General features: G+C 33.4%; 1 protein-coding gene across 1 annotated transcript; it reads left to right on the forward strand.

The window, feature by feature from the left end:
- The first annotated feature begins 170 nt into the window (after positions 1–170).
- On the forward strand, positions 171–3102 carry LOC122026106. The gene is made up of 2 exons (XM_042584749.1): positions 171–569; positions 2607–3102. The coding sequence occupies exons 1-2, from the start codon at positions 390–392 to the stop codon at positions 2775–2777; spliced, it is 351 nt and encodes a 116-aa protein (XP_042440683.1). The 5' UTR covers positions 171–389; the 3' UTR covers positions 2778–3102.
- Positions 3103–19125: the final 16023 nt, after the last annotated feature.

Consider the following 19125-nt stretch of genomic DNA (forward strand, 5'->3'; position numbering starts at 1 on the left):
TGTATTTCCCACATTGGACCTTTAAGTTTGTATGTATAAGATTGGGAGCCCTTTGAGATAAGTAAAATAATGTTACCAACTAGAGAGGAAATTTGAAAGTACGGGGGGCAAAGTGAGATGGAAAATTGAAATTAATTTTAAGGGCTGATAAAAATGAAATAAGGATGAAATTGCAGGGCAAAAATGTGATACGGATAAATATTTGTGATTGACTCCGGCGCATTTTTACGATGTAGTTTTAGGCTTTACAAATTGCCCTAGATTCCGACTGGAAATCTAAGGATTCCGGCGAGTTGTAGGAGGTGTTCGAGAAGGAAGGTGGAAGATCGAGGTCCCTTAAAAGTCTGGCTTCCGCTGTGGCAACGAGATCAGTACGGCGGGAAGCGCTGATGTCGCTTCGGATAAAGACAGTGGTCGATAAGTTCGTGATGGAGCTGAAGGAGGCGTTGGATGCGGACATTCAAGATCGGATCATGAAGGAGAGGGAGATGCAGAGCTACATCGAGGAGCGGGAGCGCGAGGTGGCTGAGAGGGAGGCCGCTTGGAAAGCCGAGCTCTCCCGAAGAGAGGTAATACAACTTGCTTACTGCTGTTTATGAAAAGTTCTGTTATTTTTTTTCTTCGTCTTTTAACCTTTTTTTGTTATTCTGTAAAAATCCAAGAACTGTTCTTGATAATTCTTGTGTTTACTCTGGCTAACGTTTTAATTGCGATGATGTGATGGCACTGCTATGTATTCACTTTACGAACTGCATCTACGAAGAAAATTGTTCAGTATGTCATCTTCAGGAATACTGATAGCTGAGGAGATCGATGTCCTTGCTGCGTTAATGGATCAAAGCATTACTTATTATAATCTTTTATTTGGATTAATACAGTTAGCATACTTGGAATCATAAGATCTAATGGAATAGGAATCATAATTTCAAATGATTTTTATGTTAGGAAAGTGAAAAATTGTGGTAGTTGGAATCCAAACATCACCAAACCTCAGGATTTGGAAATCCGTTCTGTTTGATAAATTCCTCAAAGTCATGATACAAAATAATAGTATCATCAGGATATCCATTTTTACCACCAACGTCAAATAATAATTTTTCACTTTACCAAACATAATGATTATGTTATGATTCTCAAGAATTCTTTTCCAAAGGAAATAAGAATTTTTTTTGACTCATTTCCAAACAAGCTAATCAACACATTAAACCAAACAGAGCAGACAATGTGGATTTTATCATCATATTCAAATTTTTTGGCGTAGTTTGATTTTTCATGGAAGATTTCAAGAGAAGTTCCTAGTAGTTTAGAAACAGCTGCTTTTTGTGGATGGCCGATGATTTTGTTTCTTGCCTGAGCAACACTCAATCAGTTCGATTATGCCATATTGAATATCAACCTCATCTACCATTATAAATGTCACACGCGATCTAGCAAAAGCCACAAATATAAATTAAGGAATAAAGAGTGGGAGGTCAGACAAACTAACTGAATGCAAGACAACATTAACTGTTGTTTCTGGATTTGCTTAATACTTCAACCATTGACTGTTGTTTAGTGAGGTCAGGTTGATTACAACTTTCTTTAAGACTTGGTTATTTGGGTGGAGATAAGAAAGGAAGGGAGGGAGAGGGAAAGAGACACAAGATTGCCCATGCATTGTGGATCACTCGTATACATTTTTGTATTGCAATCCCTCGCCCTCCTCTTCTCTTGTGATTTTCCATCCAAGTAAACCAAGCTTGAAAGTCGCAGGAAGGATTTATATGGAAATGGGAATGGATGGGAGAATGTTTCTTCCTAATTATTAAGGAAGTTTGAATTTTTGGTATTGTGGAAAAAAGGAAGACATATTGTTCTGCATAGTTTCACATGCTGTCAGTGCTCTCTAAAATGATGTTTCTTTAAGCATATGTGCTTTCTTTGGACTGAACAGTGAAGCACTCAAGTGTTAGATACAGTGAATCTCAACCCTCTTAAGACCTGCAACCTAGCATATCCAGTAGATGTCTGCGTATTAATAGGCTGAACAAAAATTTGCTATGTTTATGCTTCTAATTTGATTTGATTCAATCAAGCTTCCTATAAGGGAGAGCAAGTGTTGCTTCCTAATTTTTAAGGAAATTGAAAATTTTGGTATTGTGGATAAAAGGAAGATATATTGTTCTAGAATAGTTTCACATCCTATAAGTGCTCTCTATAAATGATGTTTCTTTAAGCATGTATACTTTCTCTGGACTGAATAGTGAAACACTAAGAATGTTAGATACAGTGAATCTCAACCCTCTTAAGAACTGCAACCTATCACATCCAATAGATGTCTGTGTACTAATAGATTGAACAAAAATTTGCTATGTTTATGCGTCTAATATAATAGAAGATTGATATATATCCTGTTCATTTGATTCAATCAAGTTAATTTGCCATCCCAATTAAATTGCCTCCATGCTGTGGGATTTTTGTGAAGAATCAAAGTATCAATCATGTGCTTACAATTTCATCTTAGGCTTATTTTATTTAAGAAAAAATAACTGCAAGGTCAAAAGGCATCCAACTAGTTGTTGCTATCATGGTCCTCTCATAAAGCTTCTTGTGAAACTCACTTGCAGGCAGAGATTGCACGTCAAGAGGCAAGGCTAAAGATGGAGAGGGAGAACCTAGAAAAGGAGAAGAGTGTTCTAATGGGCACAGCATCTCAAGACAACCAAGATGGTGCTCTTGAGATAACTGTTGGTGGGGAGAAGTACAGGTGCCTCCGGTTTTCAAAGGCAAAGAAGTGAAACATCAGCAGCAACTTCGACAGATGCTGAATGATGAGCCATGCCCTTGTTAAATTCCACTATATCAAGTATTAGCCAAGACATTACTGCAAGCAGATGATGTGATCTCAGCTGAATTATACTATGTCCTGTAGCATTCAGATGAATATTCTTGGCATCAATGTTTCAATAAGAATCCAAATTTGCTGCACTTACATTTGTTAAGAGTTGCTGTTAAGATTGTTGTTGAGCGATTGCAACGTTCAACGAAGTATATCACCAAAATTATTTGATTAATTTCAATACTGTAAATGGGGATCTTGTATCGGAGTTTGATTGACAGATAATTGATATAGCCATCCTCAAATGTTCAAGATAATAAAATTAGATGACGGCGACTGTGAAACAAGATGATTCAACGTTTGAATACTTTGATTAGTAAACAGTGTACTATTAAATTCAACGTTTGAATTTTGCATGTCTTATTGATGGGTTTATTGATGTCGGGGTATTTTGTTAGTGTTAGGGATGTAGACGAGCCGAATCGAGCCGAACAGTATTAGGCTCGAGCTCAGCTCATTTAAGTTATATTCGGGTTCGAGTTTGAATCGAGTTTTTATCACAAGGCTCGAGCTCGACTCGTTTTAGAATTATCAAACTCACGAACAGTTCGAGTTCAGCTCGTTATTAGCTCGATTATCAAAATTAACGAGTCTAACTCATTAAGCGAGCTCGGGCTCGTTTAGAGCTCGTTTTTGGCTCGTTTTAGAGCTCGTTTTTTTTGCTCATTTTAAAGCTCATTTTAAGGCTCGTTTTAGAGCTCGTTTTTTTGGCTCGTTTTAGAGCTCGTTTTTTTGGCTCGATTTAAGGCTCGTTTTTTTGGCTCGCGAGTCTATAAATGAACATGTTCGCGAGCTCATAAGCCGAATATCCTTAAGCTCGAGCTCGGCTCAATAAAAACTGTCGAGCTCGAAATCGAGCTCGAGCTTGGCTCGATAAAATAAACGAACGAGCTTTTTATCGAATCGAGCTCCGAATAGCTCGCGGACCCTAGGGTACTGATTACCGAGAGTCTCTCAACTCATGTTTCAGGCTCCCTCAAATTAAACTGAAACAATCTCAGCTATCAAGAATTAAAGCAACGAAGCGTTACGTTATTCTTGGAGGATACTTAATCATGTAGTTGTTATCGTGAGAATGGTGAAAAATGCAGCTATTAACTCCGACATAAATGAGTCGTAATGGACACTTGTTTTGGGGAATGTTGACATGATAGCGAGAAACGATGGGGCATAGGGAAATGTCTTGGAGATGTCTGGTTGTATAAAAAGTAGGACTTGAACGTCAGAGTAATTTTGCCGGAGATTTCTCCGACCATCATTTTAACTCGTTTTTTGTGAGTCTTCATCTTTGTAGAACGGAAGCCACACCATCTTCTTAATCAGCAATAATAGCAGCGTATTGTATTATTGACGAATCAAATATCTCTCTTCTCAGGTAGGATATATAAAATGCTGAACAATTTTTTAGCCTGGTATAACTGAAGATTAGACCTTAGTTTATAAGGTTAAATGAACACTGATGTTTGGAAATAGCTCTTCAATCTTCCTTTATCATATATACCCAGGAGGTTGGAAAGCAAGTAACGAGGTTTCATTCTTGGATTTAGATCTTCAACGGTAATACTCGTCTCACTTATTTGTGTTAGATTTTTCATCAATTTAGGTGAGAGGTGATGAACTCTTTAAGATTTAATTAAATCATTTAACGAGAATAAAAATTAAGAATTTTATTTGTTTGTGGGAAGGTTTTATCATAGTTCAAATAGCTTATTTGGATTAAAGGGCAAAAATTAAAATCAAGATGATGGCCCAAATTAATGGAATCGTTTAAAGTGTATTCTTTTTTTAAAAGTCGAAAGAATACACTACTATATTTTTCATATGAAAAATACTTTTATTCCAATGTTGTTGTGGCATCCCTATTACAACGTATTAAAGTAAGTTATTTTTCTTTTTAATTCAATTTGGTCAAAAATATACGTAGCATACTGTTAAATTACAAAAAAACTCTTTATCAAATTATTTTTTTCTAACTTATTAAAATTGCTTTGACAATGTTAAAATAATCATAAATTTATTATCTCAGCTACTAATTGGCTATTACAAACAAGCTACAAAAAAAAATTATAACAGCCACTAAATGATTACTATAATAATTTTATAGTGATATTAACTTTTTAAAAATAATTTTATTAAGTTTAAGTAATTTTGATAAGTTGATAATTTTTTAAAATAAAAGTGTTATATGTATAGTAATTTATCAAGTTAAATGCTTTTATATAAAAGTGTTATTTTTTAGAATAAGAGTATTTTTTTTAATACTAGAAATATGTTGGGTGTCGTTATAACTTTTTTAAAGCAAGATGTGCTCTATTTAAAAAATATTAAATCAGATAATATTAAACTTAAGATGATATATTCAATTCTATGAAAATTTTCTATTGACTATTAAAATAAATTGAAAAGTACTTATGATGAATTATTCAGAGCCTAGTATTCTTGATTGTGAGTCTCATTTAAAGAAAAAATCTTTATAAATATATTATAGTTGGAATCAAATCATGAATATTTGGATAATAATTTTACATTCTTTTACTATACCATAACTCTGAGAACAAAAGACGCTCTATTTAAGATTCCATTAATTTAATGTGCTAACTTGATTTCTACCTAATTTTTTTTTAAAAGCTCAAAAGAAAATTTAGTGTAATAAATTGAACATGTCATAAGTTTAATACCAATCATTAATGAATACGTTAGATATTCAGTTTTGTAAAAGTTTATTTAAATTATATATATATATATATATATATATAAACTTAAATAGTTTGCTAAACTAAATGAACCAATTTAGACTTATGGATTCAACTAGTTAATATCAACTTGTTAATATTTATAAACAAAGATTATAAATGATTCATGAATAATATTCGTAAACAAAGATTATGAATTATATTCATCGATAAAATTCTTATTAATATATTAAATAAATAAATAAACTCTCAAAATGAAGAAATAAACTTACATTAATATAAGTTCACTAATCAACTAAATAATCTAAAAAGAATACAAATTTTAAACAATAAAATAAGTTTAAATTGAGAGATTAATAGCATTTAAATAAATCAAACTTAAGCTAAACTTAAATTAAGATTAATCTCATAAAAAAATTAAGTCAAGTATAAATAACTATTTTAACGACTTAGTTCATTTTTAAATTTGACTTAACTTAATTACCTTATATACTCAGTTACTCAGTTTGACTCCCAAATTAAGTTGTAAAGAAAAAAACAGTGAATTTCTCAATCAAACTTTTTTATTTGGTTAGCATTTGCTTATTTATTATTTATTTCTATTGCAAATTATTAACATTTTGATTGATTTACACTTGATTTTAACGTTATATTTAAGTTTGTGTTTATTTAAAATAAAACCATCACCTTGACGAGTTATATATTGGATATATAGCATAAAAAAAGACCTAAATACTATTTCACTCTCTCTTTTTTCATAAAACTAATCATGCATATTAAGATTATGATATACACAAGTAAAGCACATGATTTCCAAGAAATTAAATTCATTTAATATGAAACAAAGGCAGACAAAAGAAACTCAAGGAAACAAAGTATATACAAGCTAATTGTGAACAAAAGACTCAAAGAAACAAATGTGAACAAAAGAAGAGAGGCAAAAGACTCAGACTCAAAGCCTTGACTCATATGTTATTGTTATACAGTCCAGATCAGTGGTATGTCAAACAAATAATAGTAATTTTTAAAAAATATTAAATCTTAACGTATATGTAAGGAAAAAAAATAGAAAAGACGTGAACGATGTTAATTGACTAACATTAAAAAAAACCAATGATTTAGGAATAAAATTATGGGAGGAATATTTGTTTGTCCCAAAATTATAATAATTTTGACGATAAAAATAAAAATCGATCAAAATTAATAACGAAATTTGTAATAAAATATTTTCATCGTAAATTTCCAATAAAATATATTTTTCGTCCCAGATTATGGGACGAATCCAAGATTCGTCTTAAAATCTGGGACAAATCCAGGATTAATCCCAGGTTCGAAAAAAATTTAAAAATATTTTTTTCTAAAAAATAGAAGGCCTAATTATAGATATAGAGATATTGGAATTTCATAAAGCAAGTTTCTATAGGTTCATATTATTATCCTAATTATGGTGTGTTGGGTTCAGAGCGTAGTGGAAGACATATATTGAATCATGGATCTTTCGTGGTACATATAGTTTTACACAAAATAATATAAAAAAACATACCTCGAGTCCTCGATAGGTGTGAATAATATCACAAACAGATAAGACAGATAAGAACCCCACATGTGACTCCTCTAGTGGTATCCACACGCACTAGATCACGAACTTGACACGATCTGTTAGGTGCTAGCCTTTTGGATCGACAAAGCCTTGGAAGCACTACGATCTCTTTCGAACGAAAAAAAAGTTGACGAAGGAAACTCGGAGAGAATGAATTCTACTCTTGCATCTTTCCGAGGATGACTACTTATAGCCTTCAAGAAATACGAAGAGTTAAGTTCTCAATAAATTCATCATATATGATCTTCATTAATTAGGAAGATGAAGATTTATAGCATTCATTATGATAACTCTTCAAATTCTTCATTAATTATCATTATAATGACTTTTCGAATTCTTCATTAATCATCATGATTATGGCTATTCGAATTCTCTCTTCTTTGTATCAAATAAATCCATATTTGATCTTAATCTCGACTAGCTTCCGATACCATTGTTGATGTCTACGTGCTATGCGTGCGACCCTCTAGGTTTTATACACGAATATAGTATAAATCCATACACAGACTAAGATAACCATCTAGCAATAATTTTTAGCCACCCAACGCAATAAATTAATATCAGTCATAAACTGTAAACCATTATGAACCGATTACTGTGTAATTCAATCTCTTCATCTAAGCCTACATCTCAATTAATTCGGTACATTATGCATCATTACCAAATTAATTATTTTACTTGATTTCCAAGATATAATAGACTCCTCTTGAATGATAAATCATTCCTCCCATAGCCATGGATTTTGAGTCACTAATATCTCTATCAAGCGGCCAGGATGTTAACTCTTAATCCAAGAGAGCGATGCATCCTCTATTGACTCAACACTATTCTCTCTACGCTTTGTCATACACCCAACTACCGTATTAATCACAATCCGATTAAAGACTGCTTTTAACGATGTCAAAGCATATAACTTCACGCATAGAATAAATGAAGGTCTCAAGTCAAAAGATCAGTTACACTTGTTAATAAGAGAAATAACCAATGATGCATAATATGTGGTCTCCTCTTGAGCGGGTCGTGTCCAGTGTACCTCTAAACTCAAGGCACCCCCAAGTACAACTTGGATATCCATCCCTCTGGTCCATCTCGATCTAGCCATACTCATCGTTGATCTAGATATCCATGTCCCCTCTAGATATCTATCCGATCAAGGACTATTTTCATATTAATATACCCATTAATCTGTGGGGCTTTATCATTAATTATATATGTACAGAAAAGTAAATAATTAATGATAAATACTTGTCTTTATTAAATAATTATCTACAAAATACATAAGGAGTGTCTTGGCACATAAGTGCACACACTAACATGGTGTTGCCATAATGAGGTTTGGAGTTCGAATCTCGATAAAGTCGAGGCAAATACCTCCCTTATGTGTTAATCACTATTCCAAAGGCTAGTAGTCGCCCGTGATTTACCTCCTCCGTGTTGGTCCTGAGACAGGTTGGCGGGGGCGCTGGGGGCGAGCGTATTCGCCTTTTGCCACAATATTATTATCCTAATCATGAAAACGAACTCATCTATACTTTTGACCCAATAAATTGAGTGTAGTATTTTTTAAAACACAAATTAGGTATTATACAAATAAAAAGTTACCACACTTAATTTATTGGGTAAAAATTATGGATGAGGTCATTTTCATGATTAGGAGAATAATATGAACTCATAGAAACTTGTTTCATTAAATTCCGATATCTTTAGATCCATATTTAAGCATTCTATTTTTTATTTTATTTGAATCTGGGATAAATCCTAGATTCGTCCCATATTCTGGGACAAATCCTAGATTCGTCCCAAAATCTCTTGATCATGAGAATGACCTCATCCATAATTTTTACCCAATAAATTGAGTGTTGTAATTTTTTAAAATAGAAATTAGGTCATATACAAATAAAAAATTATCAAACTCAATTTATTATGTCAAAATTATGGTTGAGGTCGTTTTTATGATCAAGAGAATAATACGAACCCATAGAAACTTATTTCATGAAATTTCTATTTCTCTAGGTCCATATTTAGGCATTCTGATTTTTGTTCAACTCATAATGTATCCTTAGGCTTAACGAGCAATCACTTAGAGTTTTGCCCAACTCATAATGTATATCCAAAATCCTAAATATGGATCTAGAGATATCAAAATTTTATAAAATAAGTTTCTATGGATTTGCATTATTCTCTTGATCATAAAAATGACCTCATCAATTTTGACCCCAATCAATTGAGTGTGGTAATTTTTTAACACAAATTAGGCCGTATACAAATAAAAAATTACCACAATCAATTTTTTGTATCAAAATTATGAATGATGTTATTTTTATGATCAAAAGAATAATACAAACACATAGGAACTTGTTTCATGAAATTTCAATATCTCTATGTCCATATTTAGGCCGTCTAATTTTTTAATTTTTTTATTTTATTTGAATCTGGGACGAATCCAGGATGCATCCCAAAATTTGTGATGAATCCAGAATTCATCCCAGACTGGAAAAATATTTTAAAAAAATTTAAAAAATTAGAAGGCCTAAATAGGGACATAGAGATGTTGGAATTTCCTAAAATAAGTTCCTATGGATTTGTATTATTCTCCTAATCATGAAAATGAACTCATCCATAATTTTGACCTAATAAATTAAGTGTAGTATTTTTTAACACAAATTAGGTCTTATATAAATAAAAAATTACCACACTCAATTTATTAGGTAAAAATTATGGATGAGGTTGTTTTGATTATCAGGAGAATAATATGAACTCATAGAAATTTGTTTCATGAAATTATGATATCTCTAGATCCATATTTAGGCCTCCTATTTTTTTAAAAAAAATTTTGTTTGAATCTAGGATGAATCCTAGATTTGTCCCAGATTTTGGGACAAATCCTCGATTCATTTCAAAATCTAGGATGAATCTAGGATTCATCCCATATTCAAATAAAATTTAAAAAATTATAAAAATTAGAAGGTCTAAATATGGACCTGGAGATATTAGAATTTCATGAAATAAGTTTCTATGAGTTTGTATTATTCTCTTGATTATGAAAAGCAACCTTGTCTATAATTTTTATGCAATAAATTGAGTATGATAATTTGTTTAACACAAATTAGGTCATATACAAATTAGGTCTCAATTTCTTGTTATCGGTATAGTTTTTTTTAGTTCAGTTTTATTGTAATAATCTCTTGTAATATTTGTGAGCTTATAGTTGTTACTCAAAGTAAACGCTCAATGAGCGTGGGTCTTGGAGTAGGAGTCACCACAGGCTCCGAACCAAGTAAATCCATGTGTTGCTTATGTCTCCGTGTTTTGATTTCCACTGCGTTTATTCTAAGATTTCTGAAACAAAAAGTGAAAGTCACGAGCGCTATTCACCCCCCCCCCCCCTCTAGCGCTTTTTGATCCAACAATTGGTATCAGAGCGGGGTCATTTCGATTTGTTGCAACCACCAATCAAGTATTTTTTTGTTGTGATTTTCAGTTTTTCGGAGTCGATCGGAATCGGCATTGTTGTCGCCTTCTAATCTAATTTTTTTTCGTAATCAAATTTTTCCTCGAAGTTGGTGCAACACCACTCGAGTTCGCGTGTTTATTTTTTTCACCCCGCACTACTAAATCCAAGACCTAGTCTTAGAATCTTTGTTGTTTATTTTTCTATGTGCGAGATTCATTTTTCAAATGGCCCATCAAGAAGGCTATAGCACAACCCGACCATCGCTCTTCTCAGGGAAAGACTTCGGCTACTAGAAGGGTTGAATGGAGTCCTACCTCCAAACTCAGTTTGAGGTATGGATGATCATCAAGACCGGCATCTCGCTCCCACTTGACGATGTAGGAAAACCCGTATCATGCGAAGACTGAGACCCTAGCATAATAAAGAAGGTAGAAGATAATGCAAAAGCAACGTGTATCCTTCAATGCGACCTTACAAAGGAGGAGCTGAACCATGTCGGCCTGTTCTCGAGCGCCAAAGAATTGTGGGAAAAGTTGATCGAGTTGCACAAGGGCACATCCAACACAAAGATAAGTAAGCGTGACTTACTGTTTAATAAATTATATAACATTAAAATGCAGGAAGATGAGATGGCTAGCCAGCTTCATGCCCGTATATAATATCTGCTCAATGAACTCCACGCAATCAGACAAAAAATGGAGAACCGTGACGTCGTAAGGTAGCCCTAAATGTCTTTCCGAGGAATACCTTGTGGGCATCCATGGTAGATACTTACAGGGTATCCAAGGATTTATCTTTAATTAAACTTGACGAATTATTTTCTAAATTTGAATTACATGAACAAATTAATACACATCTGGCCGAGAAGGGTATAGCTTTGATTGCAGGTACAAGCAGAACCCGGGAACCTAAAACAAAGCATGGAACCCAATCCGAGTCCAAAGACGAATCAGATTCAGATGATGATGAGATTACTACCGAGCTCGTAAAGCTCATACGAAAGATGTACAAAAAGAAAAAGGTGACTCAAACAAACACGAAGGTCAAGACTGGAGTTACATGTTACGGCTGCAACCAGAAGGGACACTACAAGCTGGATTGTCCAAACCAGAAGCAACGAAGAAGGAAGGTGTTGAAGGTAACTTGGTCCCAGTCATCAGATGAATCTGAGTTCGACGAAGAAGAACAAGCAAGCTTCTTCGCTCTACCAGTACAAGCACATATTGCCGAAATCGAGTCCGATTCAGAAACCGAGAACGATTCAGAAACTGAGTCCGAGCGAAGCCATGGATCTGTATCCATTTTCGAAGGGCCTAACCCCGATGTAAGTATTTCTCGGTTGCATAATCTAGTCAATTATCTTATGTGTAAATTATCTAGATCAAATGTTCAGATCAAATCACTTGTAAAGGAGGTAACAACCCTTAAGGAAGTGACTAACTCGAGTTCTTTGACTGAGCCAGTTCAAGTTGGAAGCTCAACTCAAGTCCAACAACTTGAGGAAGAAAATTTCAATTTGAAAACTCAAGTTAAAGAACTTAAAGACACAGTGGAACAGTTCACGTTGAGTTCCAAGAATCTTAATCTGATTCTTGGAAAATAAAGAGTCGTTTACAATAAATCCGGACTTGGGTTTAAGCGTAAACAAAAATTCAAATCATATCTGTCAATTATAAATAGATCAAATGGAAACATAGTCCAAGCATGGGTCCCCAAATCGAACTTGGTTAATCAAGTTGGACTTGGACTATATTGAGTCCCCAAGGATCAAATCCACTACCTTGATAGACCCTATCTAGGCTATGATCCAGGGGGAGCCAATAAAAAGACTATTTTTTATCAATAGATAGATTTGTTTAATGCCTGCTTTACTATTTACATGATACATGCTTAGATTAGGCTAGTTAAGGACCTAGACATGATTTACACTTGACTAGTTAGACCTAGAAATTAAAATAAGGAAATTAAATATTCAATTTCTTTGAAAGGTTTTGTCTAGAAGTGGTGGATGATCTCATACCCAAGAAGGCCTAGTGCCTCGCCACAGTCTGGAAGCCGACCTTTGAAATAAATATTTAATTAACTTATTTTAAAACCTGAGTCTAACCCAAATGTAAATCAATCATTAGATGAAATTTAATTGAAGATTAAAGTTAACCATCTCACAAAAATTATTAAGGTTCCCTGATTGATAACTTAGAAAAGAATGAGATGAACCTAGGTTTAAAGTAGTTCTAAATTAATTCAATTAAATTAACTTAATTAACTTTGAAAAATTAATTTCAAAGTGTTTAAATCATAATGAAATTATATTTATTTTCAAAAAGTTAATTATTATTAATGTTCAAATCATAATTAATTTCAAAAGGCTAATTAATTTCAATCAAAGTATTATTTTTTTAATTTTCAAATCATAATTAAATTTCAAATTATTAATTATTAAATATTAATCTTAATTAATTTTAAATCATTTGATCATTAATTTTCAAATTATATTTGATTCAAAATCTTAATGATAATTATTTTTTAAATCATATTTTCAAGTTATAACTTCAAACTGAATTAATTTTTATTATATTTTCAAAATCTTCAAAAGTTTAAATGTTTACTCATTTGAAATTCAAACTTATTGAAAATTTAAATTTATATTCTAATTCTCAATATTTTTTAAATAAAGATAACTCCATCTCACACTTACTCATAAGTTGAACATGCTTGATAACCTAGAATGGGTGAGATGGAAAATTAGAAAAATATAAAATAACTATTAATTACTTGGACTTTAGGACCCTAAGGATTTACTTTGGCATTAATTAAAGGGGGAGTGCAAAAAAATTAACACATTAATTTTTTTGTTAAAACATTATTTCAAAAAAGGTGCAAAATGATTCTAAAAGAATTTTCTAAAATGTTTATCAAAATAGTTGTAAAATTAAGCTTTTATCAAAATTTTTTTTAATACTTCTAACTAGTTTCTTTTTTTTAATTACGACAGTTTCAAAACTTAAGATTATCTAAGTTTTCGTTGAAAAGCTAAATATTTTTGCAAGAAAATCTTTGTCAAACCTAAGTGTTTATTAAACTCCCTTTCAACTAAGTTTTTAACTAAGATTTAGCTAAGTAATTTTCAAAACTAAAAACTAAACTTAGTTAAAGTATTTTCTAAACTTAGCTATTTAGCAAGGTGTTTTCTCAACACAATCATTTTAAAACTAAATTCAAACTTTCTTTCAACAAAGGACTTTCAACTAAGTTTTTTTTTTTTTTTGAAAAAAAAAAGATAAATCCTTAACTATGTGTTTTTATCAAAATTCTTTTTCAAAAAGCTAGGGAAGCTACCCTTTAGGGGGAGCTTAAGGTTAAACACAATTTTTTATTATTAAACAATCTTCTCCCTACATATTTTTTTTTGATTTATGTCAAAGGGGGAGAGAAAAGTCAAAGTTAAGTAAGAGACGGGGGAGTATAGGATTTCTATTAAGGGGGAGTATAGGAAATTGTTTTTGCATTTCTACTTATGCTTAAAATTCCTTATATTACTGTTATGTTTTTACTTAACTTTGAACTATGTTGCCATAATAAAAAAGGGAGAGATTGTTGGTACGGGAAGCATCCAACGATCAAACCTATGTTTTGATTGTTAGAGTGTACACTAAAAGTCTAGCCTTTTGAAAACATTTTATTTTGAAATAAAGAATCACATTAGTCAAATATCTACATTTATATGCTAAGTGTAGTTTTTCAATTAATTTATATTGTAGATAACATGGTGTGTGGTGTCATGCACAGAAGATCATGTTATCAATTCCTTATAAATTATAAACAGTAGCTCACGACTAAGATGGAAAGGAACAAACCATTGGAATAGTCGTAGTGTAATTTGATATTAGTTTATTTTAATTATAAAATTACACTAGTACACTTAGAGTGTATTGAGCTGGACCATTTAAGGAAAGTTCTTTTTATACTGACTTAATAAAAAAATAAGTCCTTAATTATTATGGAAGTGTGTGCTCTTAATCCTAATATAATAACAAGCACATATATTTAATATTTATTTCTTTAACTTATCAATGAGTGAGATTTAGCTTGATAAATCAATAAGTCCAATAAGTTGAGAAATGATATTACTTATAGTGTGTGTTGTTGATTGTAGAAGGAAACTGTGTCCTAGTAATCTAGGTTGATAATGTCCCCAAGAGGAGCTCAACAGGATTGTCATGTAAACCCTGCAGGTAGACTTAGTCCGACATGATAATGAAGTTGAGTGGTACTACTCTTGGAGCTAGATATTAATTAAGTGAGTTATCAGTAACTCATTTAATTAGTGGATATTTTATATCTTAAACACAGGGAGACTAATACACTCATAATAAGAAGGAGCCCAAAATATAATTTGGGTTTGGTGCAGTAGTTCAATAATAATTCTTTAATGGTATGAATTATTATTGATGAAATTAAGTTGAGTGTTCGGGGCGAACACGGGAAGCTTAATTTCATCGGGAAACCAAAACCAATTCCTCCTCTCGGTCCCTATCGTAGCCTCTTATTTATAAAGTATTATACCCACCTATACTCACCTTCTTACCCATCCTTATGTGGTCGGCCAAGCCAAGCTTAGAGCCCAAGCAAGGGCCGGCCAAGACATGACTTGGATGGGATGAACTGTGGCCGACCCTAGCTTGAGTCCAAGCTTAGGTGGCTGGCCACAATAAAATTAAAAGGATTTTATTTTTAAAATTTTTTCTTATGTGGATTCCATGATTTTAAAAGAGAGTTTTAAAATTTAAATCTTTCCTTATTTGTAGTTAAAAGGAAGATTTTAATTTTTGATAAAATTTTCCTTTTTTGTAATCATCCTCATGATTTAAAAGAGAGTTTGAAAATTAAAATTTTCCTATTATAGTTTCTACAAAAGATTAAGAAAAGATTTGATATCTTTTCTTATTTGTAGATTGAGAGGAAGATTTTAATTCTAAAGATAACTTTCCTTTTTGGAAATCATCCACATGTTTTAATAGAGAGATTTTAATTTATAAAATTCCTTTTATAACCAACCATGAAGGGAAAATTAATAGAGAAATTTTTATTTTAAAAATTTCCGGAAACAAATAAGGAAGTTTTAATTTTGTGTTTAAAACTTTCCTTGCTTGGATGATTGAGAGATGACTGACCACAATAAAGTTGAAAATGAAATTTTTTATTAAACTTTCTTTTTATTGGCTAAGAGAATAAGGAAGTTTTTATAAAACTTTCCTTGTTTGCCATAACCAAGGAATATAAAAGAGAGGGTAGAGGTGCCTCATCTCATAACTTATGTTCTAGTTTTCCTCTCTTCTATTTCTTTGGTTGGTGGCCGACCCTTCTCATCCTCTTCCTCTCCTCCTTTTCTTCTTCATTGGTGGCCGATGGCATCAACTCTCAAGGAGCTTGTTGGTGGCCGGATTTTGCTTGGAGAAGGAGAGAAAGGAGGTTTTGTTTTTAGCATCCCTTGGAGCTTGGTGGTGTGGCCGAACCTCATCTATTCTTGGAATTCTTGTGGTGGCCGAAACTCACAAGAAGAAGAAGGAAGCTTGGGTGGTTCTCGTCTCGATAGATCGTCGTCCACACGACACCCGAGATAAGAAGAGGAATATGATAGAAGATCAAAAGGTTGTTGCTTACAAAGAAAGGTATAATTAACTAGTAATTATTTTCCGCATCATACTAGTTTTCTTTGTATAGTTTTTGAAATACCAAACACAAGAGGCATATGATTCTACGTTCCAAATTTGTGATTCGAGTTTGTGTTTTTTTTTTTTTTTCGAATTTGTGATTCGATTTTTCCTTTTGGTTAAACCTAGGGTTTTATAAGGAAATTAAATATTAGATTTTTTTAAAAGGCTTTGTCTAGGCGGTGGTGGATGATCTCATACCCAAGAAGGCCTAGTACCTCGCCATGCAGTCCTGGAAGCCAATTTTAGAAATTAATATTTAATTGAATTTGTAACATAGGTGGATTTGGATCAATAATGTTAACCATCGTTTGCTATCCAAGTCTAAACCACTAAGAACAGATAATTTAAATTTGGAATCAATAATGTTAAGTTTCGTTTGCGATTCCTAATTTAATTTCTAAAGAACGCAATTGGTTGTTAGTAAAGGTTCAGGACTTGTACAAAATTTTTGTACAGGGGAACCGGTATGATATTCCGCATAGCAACCAACATTGATTATGTCAAAGGGTTTAAAATTAAGTTGTCTTGTTGTCTAATGTGTTTGAATGAGATTACAGGAAAGTCCTAAGTGTACTTACGCAAAAGACCTAATTGCGGTTAGGCAGGTGAAAAACCCTAGGGGGTAACCTTAGGTCCCGAGGGTGGTAACACTAGGTGAAGAAAAGTCCTAGCTGCGGTTAGGCAAAGGGAAAACCCTAGGGGGAGGTAATCCTAGGCCCTAGAGGGTGGTAACTCTAGGCGAAAAGTCTTGGCGGGTCGAGAGTTTCGGGTAAAATCCTAGGGGTGGTAACCCTAGGTTGAAATCCTGGTGTCGCGAACCGGGTGGAAGTTTGGGCGAGTCATGGAGTGGACGCCCAGCATGAAGACCGGAAGTTTCGGGCGCTGAGCAAAAGTCCAGTTGATCTGGAGGATCAACTGGCAACAGGTATATTCTCCTGAGTGGAGTAGGTGAGGACACGTTCCCCGCTGAGGGAACAGCAGACATCGATTCGATCTAGGGTTTCCGGACGGAAATCCAAAGTCAGAACTGGACAGTCTGGAGACTGTCAAACACTTCTGTTATCATGTTTATAATATGATAACTTTGTTTTGCAGGATATCTTGTTGTTTTGTGGACTAGCGTATCTTGTAGAATGTAAAAAAAAAAACTCAAATCTCTGGATGAACAGTGTCCGGGGTGCCTCCATGGAACTTGGAGGTGCCTCGGATGCTTTGGCAGAAGTTGAGTAGAAAGCCAGGTTGAAGGAGCCCTCCTGGAGTGCTGAGGCGCCTCAGACGGACTTGGAGGCATCCTCAAAGGCATCGGAGGCGCCCTCAAGAGGATAAGCAGAGAGCGAAGCGGAGCTTATCCGCGCTGCGAATCCGCCGGTGATGGAGGCGCCCTCAAGGGCCTTGAAGGCGCCCTCAATGCCTTATATCAACCAGTCTCGACCAGCAGCTTGAGACAACACATTCTAAGCAATCTTTCAGCTGTGTACTGTTAACAAGACGATCCGGCTAAGCTATAACAAGACCCCGACGACCCGAAGCTATGAAGTTTCAATTTCTTGTTGTCAGTATAGTTTTTTTTTAGTACAGCTTTATTGTAATAATCTCTTGTAATATTTGCGAGCTTATAGTTGTTTCCCAAACTAAACGCTCAACGAGCGTGGGCCTTGGAGTAGGAGTCGCCATAGGTTCCGAACCAAGTAAATCTCTGTGTTTGCTTGTGTCTCTGTGTTTTGATTTCCGCTGCGTTTATTCTAAGATTTCTAAAACGAAAAGTGAAAGCCGCGAGCGCTTTTCCCCCCCCCCCCCCCCCCCACCCCTCCGCTCTCTAGCACTTTTCGATCCAACACTGCGTTCCTTCACACGCGTAGGTCGTTGTCGAAGATTCGTGCCGACCTAACAACGGCGCAGAGGCAAGACGACTGGAGGTGGTAGCAACGAGTGGTGAGCACTAACGGCGAGAGCGGGGGGAGGAAGATATAATGAAAGATTTTGTGTTTTTTATTTTACTATTTTAATTAAAATCTTAATAAATTAATTCAATCAACTTCTAACTATAGTTGAGATAAATTAAATAGACTTAATCTAAAGTCTAATAAAATTATCTTTAAAAATTCTAAAATAATAAAATATTATCTAATTTTAATTATTTATATATATTACTATTAATAATAATATTATCTTTATTAAACAAAAGATAATACTATAAAATACTATATTAGGTTATATACTAAAATCTTCAAATAAATAAGATGTTATTGTATTATCTAAATGGAACCAAGCAGTATATATCATGTTACGTTACATTCTCTACAACTAATATTATATGATTACTGATAATCATATAACGATCATTATATATGACAACTAAGATTTTAAGCTGTCAACAGCTTTCTTATATATTATTTACAAGGAAGACAAAAGTATTTTCTTTTAAAAAAAAATGATTTGTATGGATATTTCAGGTCTTTAAAAAATTCTCCCAGGTTAACGGCTTTGTTTAATATCACTTGAAACTGTCAGGTAGAAATAATCTAGGTTTGATGGTATGGTTGTACTCATGAGGCTGCCGAGAGTATAATGGTCTTAGTTTAAAGCGATTCCGATAAAGACGAATTACAGTTAAGTCTTCAATTTTAAATTAAACAATTATTAGAGCGCTGTCTATAACACGGCACACCCTAAACTCACCAACCATGATCACTGGAATGCCCTCTTTAAATACCTTTTGTTAAGGGGCGATGAGCAACTAACTCAAAATGGAAAACCACTTAGGTGGCATTTCCTGATCATCA

This window comes from Zingiber officinale, chromosome 10A (genome assembly GCF_018446385.1).
Source record: "Zingiber officinale cultivar Zhangliang chromosome 10A, Zo_v1.1, whole genome shotgun sequence".
NCBI classification, from domain to species: domain Eukaryota; kingdom Viridiplantae; phylum Streptophyta; class Magnoliopsida; order Zingiberales; family Zingiberaceae; genus Zingiber; species Zingiber officinale.